Source organism: Mya arenaria, chromosome 12, assembly GCF_026914265.1.
Source record: "Mya arenaria isolate MELC-2E11 chromosome 12, ASM2691426v1".
Taxonomy (NCBI): Eukaryota; Metazoa; Mollusca; class Bivalvia; order Myida; family Myidae; genus Mya; species Mya arenaria.
This window is the reverse complement of record NC_069133.1, coordinates 58,322,641-58,336,436: the sequence shown is the minus strand read 5'-3', so window position 1 is coordinate 58,336,436 and position 13,796 is coordinate 58,322,641. Positions and strand designations below refer to the sequence as shown.

Sequence of the window (13,796 nt, the reverse complement as noted above, 5' to 3'; positions counted from 1 at the left end):
GATGAACAAGGGCATAACTCATTAAGGTAAGTTCATGAACTCCTAGATGAACAAGGGCATAACTCATTAAGGTAAGTACATGAACTCCTAGATGAACAAGGGCATAACTCATTAAGGTAAGTACATGACCTCCTAGATGAACAAGGGCATAACTCATTAAGGTAAGTACATGGACTCCTAGATGAACAAGGGGCATAACTCATTAAAGTAAGTACATGAAGTCCTAGTTGAACAAGGGGCATAACTCATTAAGGTAAGTACATGGACTCCTAGATGAACAAGGGGCATAACTCATTAAAGTAAGTACATGAACTCCTAGATGAACAAGGGGCATAACTCATTAAAGTAAGTACATGAACTCCTAGTTGAACAAGGGGCATAACTCATTAAAGTAAGTACATGAACCCCTAGTTGAACAAGGGGCATAACTCATTAAGGTAAGTACATGGACTCCTAGATGAACAAGGGCATAAGTCATTAAGGTAAGTACATGGACTCCTAGATGAACAAGGGCATAACTTATTAAGGTAAGTACATGAACTCCTAGATGAACAAGGGCATAAGTCATTAAGGTAAGTACATGGACTCCTAGATGAACAAGGGCATAACTCATTAAGGTAAGTACATGAACTCCTAGATGAACAAAGGGCATAAGTCATTTAGGTAAGTACATGAACTCCTAGATGAACAAGGGCATAAGTCATTAAGGTAAGTACATGGACTCCTAGATGAACAAGGGCATAACTCATTAAGGTAGGTACATGAACTCCTAGATGAACAAGGGCATAACTCATTTAGGTAAGTACATGAACTCCTAGATGAACAAAGGGCATAAGTCATTAAGGTAAGTACATGAACTCCTAGATGAACAAGGGCATAAGTCATTAAGGTAAGTACATGGACTCCTAGATGAACAAGGGCATAACTCATTAAGGTAAGTACATGAACTCCTAGATGAACAAAGGGCTTAATTCATTAAGGTAAGTACATGAACTCCTAGATGAACAAGGGCATAAGTCATTAAGGTAAGTACATGAACTCCTAGATGAACAAGGGCATAAGTCATTAAGGTAAGTACATGGACTCCTAGATGAACAAGGGCATAACTCATTAAGGTAGGTACATGAACTCCTAGATGAACAAGGGCATAACTCATTAAGGTAAGTACATGAACTCCTAGATGAACAAAGGGCATAAGTCATTAAGGTAAGTACATAAAACCCTTGTTAAACAAGGGCATAATTCATTAAGGTAAGTACATGAACTCCTAGATGAACAAGGGCATAACTTATTAAGGTAAGTACATGGACTCCTAGATGAACAAGGGCATAACTTATTAAGGTAAGTACATGAACTCCTAGATGAACAAGGGCATAACTTATTAAGGTAAGTACATGAACTCCTAGATGAACAAGGGCATAATTCATTAAGGTAAGTACATGAACTCCTAGATGAACAAGGGCATAACTTATTAAGGTAAGTACATGGACCTCTAGTTGTACAAGGGCATAACTCATTTAGGTAAGTACATGGACCCCTAGATGAACAAGGGGCATAACTCATTAAGGTAAGTACATGAAGTCCTAGTTGAACAAAGGGCATAAGTCATTAAGGTAAGTACATAAAACCCTTGTTTAACAAGGGCCATAACTCATCAAGATTAGTAACTTAATTAGCTCCATTACCTATATTTTCACATTGCTGTCAAGGCCATATCAATATCTATACAGTCTTCCTAGAAAAGTGGACAACCAAAAAGGATTGATGCATTTTTGTTCTTTAAAATTGTCTTTAACCGAATTATAGTATGAAAACAAACCTGAAGGAGTGAAAATATATGTTGAATTTTGGCCATGATTTTAATACGAACTAGTTGGAAGACACTGTGGATTATACTTACGAGTATAGATTTCCCCATTCCCCGTGCTTGTCATGTTCCTGTAGGCAGACTCTCACACGACCTTCACCCTTGTCACACATGTGTAGGATTTTTTCGAGGGCTTCATCCCAATAGAGCTCGATACTGTGGTGGGTCACCTTGCCAACGATGGGGGGAGGCGGCCTTGGTAGATCTGAAATACAGAGAAGGAACAGATAAAGGTCAACATATAAAAGTAAGGGTTTGTTACAAACAAGTGATAACGTGAAAATCATGATGGTCATTTGGGCAATCCATGTGATATCTAGGTTTAAACAAGTTTATTCCATGACTTGTGATCCCATATAGCTCAGTATCAAACTTGTTCCAAACTTCATATGAGACAAGCATTTTGACTAAGTTCCATCAAGACCTGGTCAAGACTTGGTTAAGATTGTGGCCTCTTAACTTGTAAATTGTGAATAGGTTTTTCCAATCATCATGAAAGATTTGACCTCATTAATTTAGTTTTTATCCCATGTGCCTCAGTATCAAACTTGTTAAGCGGTTAAAATTATTTAAAACAAGCAATCTGAAGTTTTATAAGTCATGGCCGAAAATGTGGCATAAAATAAATAAAGGTTGAACAATTTAATTTCTCTGATTTGACCTAGTGATTCTATCCAGTATTAAGGATGTCTAACATGCATTGTATTCTAGAATAAAATCATTCTAGCAGAGTTTCATCAAGATTGGGCCAAAAACATTGCCTTGTGACCTAGTTTTTGATCAAGAATATCAGTATTTATCCAAAACTGTCTTTCAGTCAATTATATTTTCCCTTTATTAAAGATAAGACCTGCATTGAGGGCTTTCAGTGTTAACAAACCAACTGTGGACAACTAGTGACAAAGGACACCCAAAGATTCTTATACTTTAAAGCCTCCTTACCTATGGAGGCTAAATATCACACCTTGAAACTTAGTAATAAAGTTTTCTTTTCAAAATTTAAAATGTTGTCTTTTGGTAACTGGAGCATCTGAAGAAAAATCTCTGTAGGAGTGTTCAACAAACCGCCCTTTTTCATATACTTCAAATATGACTTTGGTCTGTTTTATAAACCAATTAAATCTTGAAATCTGACACAAGCTATGAATATAAAATCAGTAATACAGCATTTCATTAAACAGAAATCAAAGGGCGCCCACTTTCATTCAATAGCAGAATGAAATCTCTTAAATGAATACAAAACACCCAAGCACCCATGGTAAAATGTTCATATCATTTATTGTATAAGTTCTCATAATTCATTCATGAATTTTCTTTCAAAAAGCTTGTCTAATTTGGTTCTGAAAGACTCATTATGTATAAATAAATATTTTAAATGAATTGAACTTGCAAGCATTATACTTGAATATAACCTTCATTATATTTTAGTAAACACCTCCTTTATGGGCGAGATGTCTTTAATTGAGTACTTTTAAAAGTCCCTATGGCAATTCTACTGCACCTATATATTAGGGTCTGAGATGGGGGAAGGGTATTGGCCCTGCTACACATGTGGGTATTATCACTGGTTACATGAGTGACGTGTTTCATTTGAATTCCTTGAACAGTCTTCAGGTACAGCTATAAAAACTGAAAGATTTTGCACAAGTCGCAGTCAGCGCTAAAAATAAGAACAAATAATTATAACCCTCACAATTTGCAGGTGATCATATCCTTGACTAATAAGCCAATTAAATTAGATATTAGTGGAAGAAAATAATTCCATTATATACTTACTTGGGTTTGTTGCTTTTTCATAGTCCTTGGAAATTTCCTGACTTACTGTATCACTCATGTTTATAACTTTGGTAGATTTATTGCACAATAAAGTCCATAAAATAAAATATCCACAGTAACGAAAACTCTTTAAATCACTTCATAATCTAAATAAAATATTGACATTACACTGCATTGTCTGAAAGTGCTAGAGGATTTATTCTATCCAATGAAAATCTCTTACTTTCCTTTTGAATTAATTTCTAAATTGTTCTAAAATCAGATTACTATAATGTGAAACCAATAACTCCAATTTGCGATATCCCCTTCATGCAATAGTCCAATTGTCTCTTTTATACTAAAATCAATCTATAAACAAGACTGTAATTTCCTGTAACATCAGATTTGCCTGTAAAACCATATAAATCCATAGAAATAATATGTAGATTAAAATAGGAATTTGGGAATATTCTTAAAGCCACTTGAAGTCCTCCACCAAATAGTGGAGATAAAAAATATAATTAAACCTTCAACAAATCTGATGAAAAAAATATGTGTATGACAGCAAACCAGTGAGGCAAAGTTTCAATCACTATATTGGTAAGCTTAAAGAGATCTTACAAGGCCAAACAAATAATACTTAATGAGGCAAAACTAAAAACATTTTCAGCCAGAGATATGAGTAATAAGTTTCATGCAAATATTTTGAATGGTTTTGGCTTTGAGCTAAGTAAGCACAAGAGTGATGTCAATAACACCATAGATATGGCAACGTTAACTAAAATACTTCAACGTTTTCTACAATATTTGACATTTTCTACAATACTTCAACGTTTTCTACAATACTTTAACATTTTCTGCAATATTTGAACGTTTTCTACAATACTTCAACGTTTTCTACAATACTTTAACATTTTCTGCAATTTTTGAACGTTTTCTACAATACTTCAACATTTTCTACAATACTTGAACGTTTTCTACAATATTTGAACATTTTCTACGATACTTCAAGGTTTTCTAAAGTATTTGAACGTTTTCTACAGTATCTGAACGTTTTCTACAATATTTGAACGTTTTCTACAATACTTCAACGTTTACTATTTGAACGTTTTCTACAATACTTCAACGTTTTCTACAATATTTGAACGTTTTCTACAATACTTCAACTTTTTCTACAATATTTCAACGTTTTCTACAATACTTCAACGTTTTCTACAATACTTCAACGTTTTCTACAATACTTTAAGGTTTTCTACAATATTTGAACATTTTCTACAATACTTAAACGTTTTCTACAATACTTAAACGTTTTCTACAATATTTGAACGTTTTCTACAATACTTAAACGTTTTCTACAATATTTGAATGTTTTCTACAATACTTCAAGGTTTTCTACAATACTTTAAGGTTTTCTACAATATTTGAACATTTTCTACAATACTTCAACATTTTCTACAATACTTCAACATTTTCTACAATATTTGAACATTTTCTACAATACTTCAACGTTTTCTACAATACTTCAAGGTTTTCTACAATATTTGAATGTTTTCTACAATATTTCAACATTTTCTACAATACTTCAACGTTTTCTACAATACTTTAAGGTTTTCTACAATATTTGAACATTTTCTACAATACTTCAACATTTTCTACAATACTTCAACATTTTCTACAATACTTCAACATTTTCTACAATACTTAAATGTTTTCTACAATACTTGAATGTTTTCAACAATACTTCAACGTTTTCTACAATATTTCAACGTTTTCTACAATACTTCAACGTTTTCTACAATACTTTAAGGTTTTCTACAATATTTGAATGTTTTCTACAATACTTCAACGTTTTCTACAATACATTAAGGTTTTCTACAATACTTCAAGGTTTTCTACAGTATCTGAACGTTTTCTACAATATTTGAACGTTTTCTACAGTATCTGAACGTTCTCTACAATATTTGAACGTTTTCTACAGTATCTGAACGTTTTCTACAATACTTCAACGTTTTCAACAGTACTTCAACGTTTTCAAATACTTCAATGTTTTCAACAGTACTTTAACGTTTTCTACAATATTTCAACATTTTTTACAATATTTCAACGGTTTCTAAAAATATTTCAACGCTTTCTACAATATTTCAATGTTATCTACAATACTTCAACATTTTCTACTATACATCAACGTTTTCATCTTTAACAAACAGGCAAGGTAATTATCTTGTCCACAACTAAATATTAAGTATATTCCTATTTAAGTTGGTAACTTAAGCATATCTCCATTAAAATTTGAAACAAACACTGTATGTTGCATGCTTCATAAATAAATCAGCCAGCACAAAAAATAAATACAAAGATGAAGGATAGGATTCCGATCAATTTCCAATTATCACAGGCAATCAAGCACTATTGATCTGTCATTGTTGCAAACTATAATCAGGACTTGACTTTCTCTCAAAGAAAAACTTTTTAATGGCTGTAATTCAATATGCAGAGAAATATATGACAACACACGGAAATAGAAAAGAATTTGGTCAACCAGCAAATCAATTTCAAAAAAAGTTCCATTCAATATTTTAGGCACTTTGAAAAATAGTATTTTTATATAATAAGGAAACATAACTGTTAAGAACAAAATATATATTCAGGACCTTTTGACAGAACCAAATAGACCATTTGACAAATATTGAAACTTAACATCAAATCACCGAAACTTCTAGAAGTGATTCATATTAAAAAATATTTCCATCTTTTAGCACAAGAACATTATCCAATGACATAAAATACGACCTAGATTGTACATGCGACATTTTCCAGGTACACCAGTTATTTTATAGAACAATTAAAACCTCCAACCCTTATATAGTGGCTTAACCGTATCAATAAATAATTCAAAATAGATATCTGGCACCAATATAGAACAAGAACTGCAGGGAACTATATATCCATTCCTCCAACCATCGATCTCATAAAGATGAAAAAATTATCCAATTTTTATTTACGCTTTATAAACAACTATAATAACATCTAATAAACTATTTTTCTTTGAAGTAATTCACTTATTTACATTACTTCCACTAGCACAGTAAGACGATGTTAGCCCCCGTCCTGTATTGACATCAATTATTCCAATGTTTGATGAAAGTTTTAATATATCCAGTTAACGTCATAGGAAGTCAAACCTATTTATTAACAAACATAATATTTAGAAAACATTTTACGGTCGATAAATGAATTCTTTATATTGTTTCGTTCAGAGATCCCGTGAACATGTTCATTTAATGATAATCAAAGTCATGTCTCTTGACACAGAATGTATTGACAGGGACATTCAGCCATGGCCTTTTTCACCATTAGATCAATAAGGAATAAAATATTTTGTCCATGAATATACTTAATTTATGGTTTCACCTATTATACCTGTACCATAAATGGCTTTAAATGCTTTCAATCTCTGCACACAGTGAGTTTCCCTGACCTAAGGCTTCCAATTAATTCAAGTTTCTATTCATCATAAGATATTTACTTTAATAATTTTCTGCTATGTAAAGCATCAATAAAATCTGCCATTATATATGGTGGGCAAAAGGTAAATAGAAAAGTTAATCCCTCCAGGATTTAATAACTTTCATCAATATCAACTCATACTTAAATAAAATTCAAAAAATATTTTACATGTATAGAATGTTCATGAAATATAAACAATAACATACGCAAGTGCTTAATCTAATACCTCATATCAAATAAATAAAAGAAAATATCATATCCGGGCGTAATGTAAATATATAATATTTATGTTGTAACAACTTATTTCACAAACGCTGTAAAATAAATAAGTTTAAACAAACTCAATATTAAGTTTGCAAACAAATAGGGGCTAACAAAACAAATCAATTGATTACAAATGTACATAAAACAGTTTTTGCAATTTCTTATACATTTCTGTTATCCCTAATAATTTATATAAACTGTTAACAAAACAACAAGAGAACCACAATCAGAGGCCATCGCTTGTCCATTTTTTCAGCTGACCATGGGGCATCAGACTACAGCAAGTGTGATAATTCTCAATACCAATGTGCTCATTGTTATCATGAGTATGTGACAAAGTAAAAATCATTTCCGAATTATTTCCAAGTTCTGAGCATTATGCTACCAATAACAAAGCCAACCACTTTGTTAATATTATAATCATGTTTGAATTATTGCCAACTTCATTCTTCAGGAAACATTTCACCATAGACAGCAATACATTTAGATCAAGTTCATCACTCAAGGGGCATAATTTAGGAAACTTTTCATCACAGACGGCAATACATTTAGATCAAGTTCATCACTCAAGGGGCATAATTCAAGAAACATTTCACCACAGACAGCAATACATTTAGATCAAGTTCATCACTCAAGGGGCATAATTCAAGAAACATTTCACCACAGACAGCAATACATTTAGATCAAGTTCATCACTCAAGGGGCATAATTTAGGAAACTTTTCATCACAGACGGCAATACATTTAGATCAAGTTCATCACTCAAGGGGCATAATTCAGGAAACATTTCACCACAGACAACAATAGATTTAGATCAAGTTCATCACTCAAGGGGCATAATTCAGGAAACATCTCACCACAGACAACAATAGATTTAGATCAAGTTCATATCTCAAGGGGCATAATTCAGGAAACATTTCACCACAGACAGCAATACATTAAGATCAAGTTCATCATCAAGGGGCATAATTCAGGAAAAATTTCACAACAGACATCAATATTTTAAGATCAAGGTCATCTCTCAAGGGGCATAATTCAGAAAACGTTTCACTATCAACAGCAATACATTAAGATCAAGTTTATCACTCAAGGGGCAAATTCAGGAAACATTTCACCACAGACAGCAATACATTAAGATCAAGTTTATCACTCAAGGGGCAAATTCAGGAAACATTTCACCACAGCAATACATTAAGATCAAGTTCATCACTCAAGGGGCATAATTCAGGAAACATTTCACCACAGCAATACATTAAGATCAAGTTCATCACTCAAGGGGCATAATTCAGGAAACATTTCACCACAGACAGCAATACATTAAGACCAAATTCATCACTCAAGGGCAAATTAAGGAAACATTTCACCACAGACATCAATATTTTAAGATCAAGGTCATCACTCAAGGGGCATAATTCAAGGAAACATCTCACCACAGACAACAATAAATTTAGATCACATTCATATCTCAAGGGGCATAATTCAGGAAACATTTCACCACAGACATCAATATTTTAAGATCAAGGTCATCACTCAAGGGGCATAATTCAGGAAACATTTCAGCATTGACAGCAATACATTACGATAAAGTTAATCACTCAACGGGCAAAATTCAGGAAACATTTCACCACAGACCTCAATATCTTAAGATTAAGGTCATCACTCAAGGGGCATAATTCAGGAAACATTTCAGCATTGACAGCAATACATTAAGATCAAGGTCATCTCTCAAGGGGCATAATTCAGAAAACATTTCACTACCTACAGCAATACATTAAGATCAAGTTCATCACTCAAGGGGCATAATTCAGGAAACATTTCACCACAGACAGCAATACATTAAGACCAAGTTCATCACTCAAAGGGAATAATTCAGGAAACATTTCACCACAGCAATACATTAAGACAAAATTCATCACTCAAGGGCAAATTCAGGAAACATTTCACCACAGACATCAATATTTTAAGATCAAGTTCATCACTCAAGGGGCATAATTCTGGAAACATTTCAGCATTGACAGCAATACATTAAGATCAAGATCATCTCTCAAGGGGCATAATTCAGGAAACATTTCACCACCTACAGCAATACATTTAGATCAAGTTCATCACTCAAGGGGCATAATTCAGGAAACATTTCACCACAGACAGCAAATCATTAAGACCAAATTCATCACTCAAGGGCAAATTAAGGAAACATTTCACCACAGACATCAATATTTTAAGATCAAGGTCATCACTCAAGGGGCATAATTCAAGGAAACATCTCACCACAGACAACAATAAATTTAGATCACATTCATATCTCAAGGGGCATAATTCAGGAAACATTTCACCACAGACAGCAATACATTACGATAAAGTTAATCACTCAACGGGCAAAATTCAGGAAACATTTCACCACAGACATCAATATCTTAAGATTAAGGTCATCACTCAAGGGGCATAATTCAGGAAACATTTCAGCATTGACAGCAATACATTAAGATCAAGATCATCTCTCAAGGGGCATAATTCAGGAAACATTTCACTACCTACAGCAATACATTTAGATCAAGTTCATCACTCAAGGGGCATAATTCAGGAAACATTTCACCACAGACAGCAATACATTAAGACCAAGTTCATCACTCAAAGGGAATAATTCAGGAAACATTTCACCACAGCAATACATTAAGACAAAATTCATCACTCAAGGGCAAATTCAGGAAATATTTCACCACAGCAATACATTAAGACAAAATTCATCACTCAAGGGGCATAATTCAGGAAACATTTCACCACAGCAATACATTAAGACCAAATTCATCACTCAAGGGGCATAATTCAGGAAAAATTTCACCACAGCAATACATTAAGACCAAATTCATCCAGGGTTGCCAGCACTTTGGTGAAATAAAATTCCCTGACTTTTCCCTGACTTTTCCCTGACCAATTCATGTTTTTCACTGACCAAAATCGTCAAACACATAAACGGCCTCCTGACCTCCCCTATAGCCGTCCAATCCTTCCATTATATTTTTGCATGTAAACTTGTATTTATTTTCCAAAATATAAAACATTTACATTGTACATCAAAGTAATGATTCAAACATAGTGTTCTACTATTCTTAACTATTTCTATTCAAACACAGTGTGACTGTTGGTCAGTGAAACATGTTAAACATTAGCATGAAAACAAGAACATAGGGCTCATTTTGGCATATCATGAAATAATCACTATAAAATTAAAGACTTTGAATGAGTATGGTAAGTAAGTGTGAAAAAAAGTTAGTGTGAAAAACATAGCATTGCATAATTTAACCAGTTTCCATCATGTTTGCAAGACAAATCCTCTTGTACAATTTCTTAGTGTCAAAGCAAAAAGCAAAGCAGGTTATATGCCAATATGGTAGTTTGGTATACATGTATACTGACTAGATTTTGTTAGTAATTAAAAGCCCTTCTAGTGATCATGCACAGAAATAGCTAGACCAATACAGAATACAATGAGAGGTATGACTGTAACATTACATTTGTTTCAGTTTCTTCTCTAGATGTTCAGCTGTCTTAATTTCACACTCCATCTCCTTTCTCTTTCCATGGGACTTTTCCCGCAGGGCATTAGATTTGACCAGTAACTGCAGATTGTTTTTGGTTTCAGCTTGTTTGGCCAGTTCATCAGCTTCAACAACCAATTTATCTGCCATCTTCCTCAGACTTGCCGTTTTCTTCTTTGCATCATCCAGTTGCCTTTGAGTTTCTTCCCTTTCTTTGTCTTTCTGCTTCTTTTCATCCTCTACCTTTGTTTCCTGTGCATGAGTCCTGTACCTATGGTAAGCATGCCTACAGCTCTGAAGTAACTCCTTGCTGACACACTCGGAGAGTGGCTTGTCCTGGGATTTGAGGCCATCATAAGCCTGTCTGTACGTAATAAGGGTATGCTTATTCATGTTCCCTTTCAATAGCTCCTTATTGTCAGAGAACCCCCTCTCAACAGATGACTGGGACAGAATAAGCATGTCTTTCACCACTGTGAAAAGTTCTTGGTATTCAGCCTTCCCACCAATATCCTTGTAGAATAGTATTATAATCACTAAGTTAACATATAATGCTTCTTAATATCACAGTTTACTGTTATTTGAATTTAATGCTTAACTGTGAGAGTGATAAAGTCAAATATTAAATGCCTAAAGACTGCCATAGCCAAGAAAGACCTTCAATGCGTATATTTTTCGACCTTTGAAATAATTTTTCCCTGACTTTTCCCTGACTTTTCAGGATTTTCATTTTTCACTGACCAAATTTCAAAATTCCCTGACAATTCCCTGACCTTGAAAAAATACCCAATTTCCCTGACTTTTCAAGTCCGCTGGCAACCCTGTCATCACTCAAGTGGCATAATTCAGGAAACATTTCACCACAGCAATACATTAAGACCAAATTCATCACTCAAGGGGCATAATTCAGGAAACATTTCACCACAGCAATACATTAAGACCAAATTCATCACTCAAGGGGCATAATTCAGGAAACATTTCACCACAGCAATACATTAAGACCAAATTCATCACTCAAGGGGCATAATTCAGGAAAAATTTCACCACAGCAATACATTAAGACCAAATTCATCACTAAAGGGGCATAATTCAGGAAACATTTCACCACAGCAATACATTAAGACCAAATTCATCACTAAAGGGGCATAATTCAGGAAACATTTCACCACAGCAATACATTAAGACCAAATTCATCACTCAAGGGGCATAATTCAGGAAACATTTCACCACAGCAATACATTAAGACCAAATTCATCACTCAAGGGGCATAATTCAGGAAACATTTCACCACAGCAATACATTAAGACCAAATTCATCACTCAAGGGGCATAATTCAGGAAACATTTCACCACAGACAGCAATACATTAAGATCAAGTTCATCACTAAAGGGGCAAATTCAGGAAACATTTCACCACAGACAGCAATACATTAAGATCAAGTTCATCACTCAAGGGGCATAATTCAGGAAACATTTCACCACAGACATCAATACATTAAGATCAAGTTCATCACTCAAGGGGCAAATTCAGGAAACATTTCACCACAGACAGCAATACATTAAGACCAAATTCATCACTCAAGGGGCATAATTCAGGAAACATTTCACCACCGTCAGCAATACATTAAGATCAAGTTCATCACTCAAGGGGCAAATTCAGGAAACATTTCACCACCGTCAGCAATACATTAAGATCAAGTTCATCACTCAAGGGGCATAATTCAGGAAACATTTCACCACCATCAGCAATACATTAAGATCAAGTTCATCACTCAAGGGGCATAATTCAGGAAACATTTCACCACAGCAATACATTAAGACCAAATTCATCACTCAAGGGGCATAATTCAGGAAACATTTCACCACAGCAATACATTAAGATCAAGTTTATCACTCAAGGGGCATAATTCAGGAAACATTTCACCACAGACAGCAATACATTAAGATCAAGTTCATCACTCAAGGGGCAAATTCAGGAAACATTTCACCACAGACAGCAATACATTAAGACCAAGTTCATCACTCAAGGGGCATAATTCAGGAAACATTTCACCACAGCAATACATTAAGACCAAATTCATCACTCAAGGGGCATAATTCAGGAAACATTTCACCACAGCAATACATTAAGACCAAATTCATCACTCAAGGGGCATAATTCAGGAAACATTTCACCACAGCAATACATTAAGACCAAATTCATCACTCAAGGGGCATAATTCAGGAAACATTTCACCACAGACAGCAATACATTAAGATCAAGTTCATCACTCAAGGGGCATAATTCAGGAAACATTTCACCACAGACAGCAATACATTAAGATCAAGTTCATCACTCAAGGGGCATAATTCAGGAAACATTTCACCACAGACAGCAATACATTAAGATCAAGTTCATCACTCAAGGGACAAATTCAGGAAACATTTCACCACCGTCCGCAATACATTAAGATCAAGTTCATCACTCAAGGGGCATAATTCAGGAAACATTTCACCACCGTCAGCAATACATTAAGATCAAGTTCATCACTCAAGGGGCAAATTCAGGAAACATTTCACCACCGTCAGCAATACATTAAGATCAAGTTCATCACTCAAGGGGCATAATTCAGGAAACATTTCACCACAGACAGCAATACATTAAGATCAAGTTCATCACTAAAGGGGCATAATTCAGGAAACATTTCACCACAGACAACGAAACATTTAGATCAAGTTTATCATATATAAATGAATATTTAAATTTTGTGTGATAAACGTTAAGCTTCTTACTAAATAATGCACTTATGGTAAATATTAATTACCGATAACAAGATTGTAACCGTGTTTTTAATAGCTGAAAACACACAAATATTAAATGACTGGGGGG

At 34.1% G+C, this 13,796-nt stretch overlaps 1 protein-coding gene across 5 annotated transcripts in view; it reads right to left on the bottom strand.

Annotated features, from left to right (window-relative positions):
- LOC128211537 (fibronectin type 3 and ankyrin repeat domains 1 protein-like) overlaps positions 1-13,796 on the bottom strand; it is a 63,629-nt gene that overhangs the window by 32,019 nt on the left and 17,814 nt on the right. Inside the window, exons 1-3 of one of the 5 annotated variants that reach the window (XM_052916441.1) lie at positions 6,690-7,004; positions 3,644-4,031; positions 1,901-2,072 (exon numbers count right to left, since the gene is read on the bottom strand). In XM_052916441.1, coding sequence (XP_052772401.1) covers positions 1,901-2,072; positions 3,644-3,701 — 230 coding nt within the window. In that variant the 5' untranslated portion in view covers positions 3,702-4,031; positions 6,690-7,004. Of the gene's footprint in view, positions 1-1,900; positions 2,073-3,643; positions 4,032-6,689; positions 7,005-13,796 lie in introns of those variants that run through there. The other 4 variants (XM_052916443.1, XM_052916442.1, XM_052916444.1 and 1 more) reach the window with 4 other exon arrangements.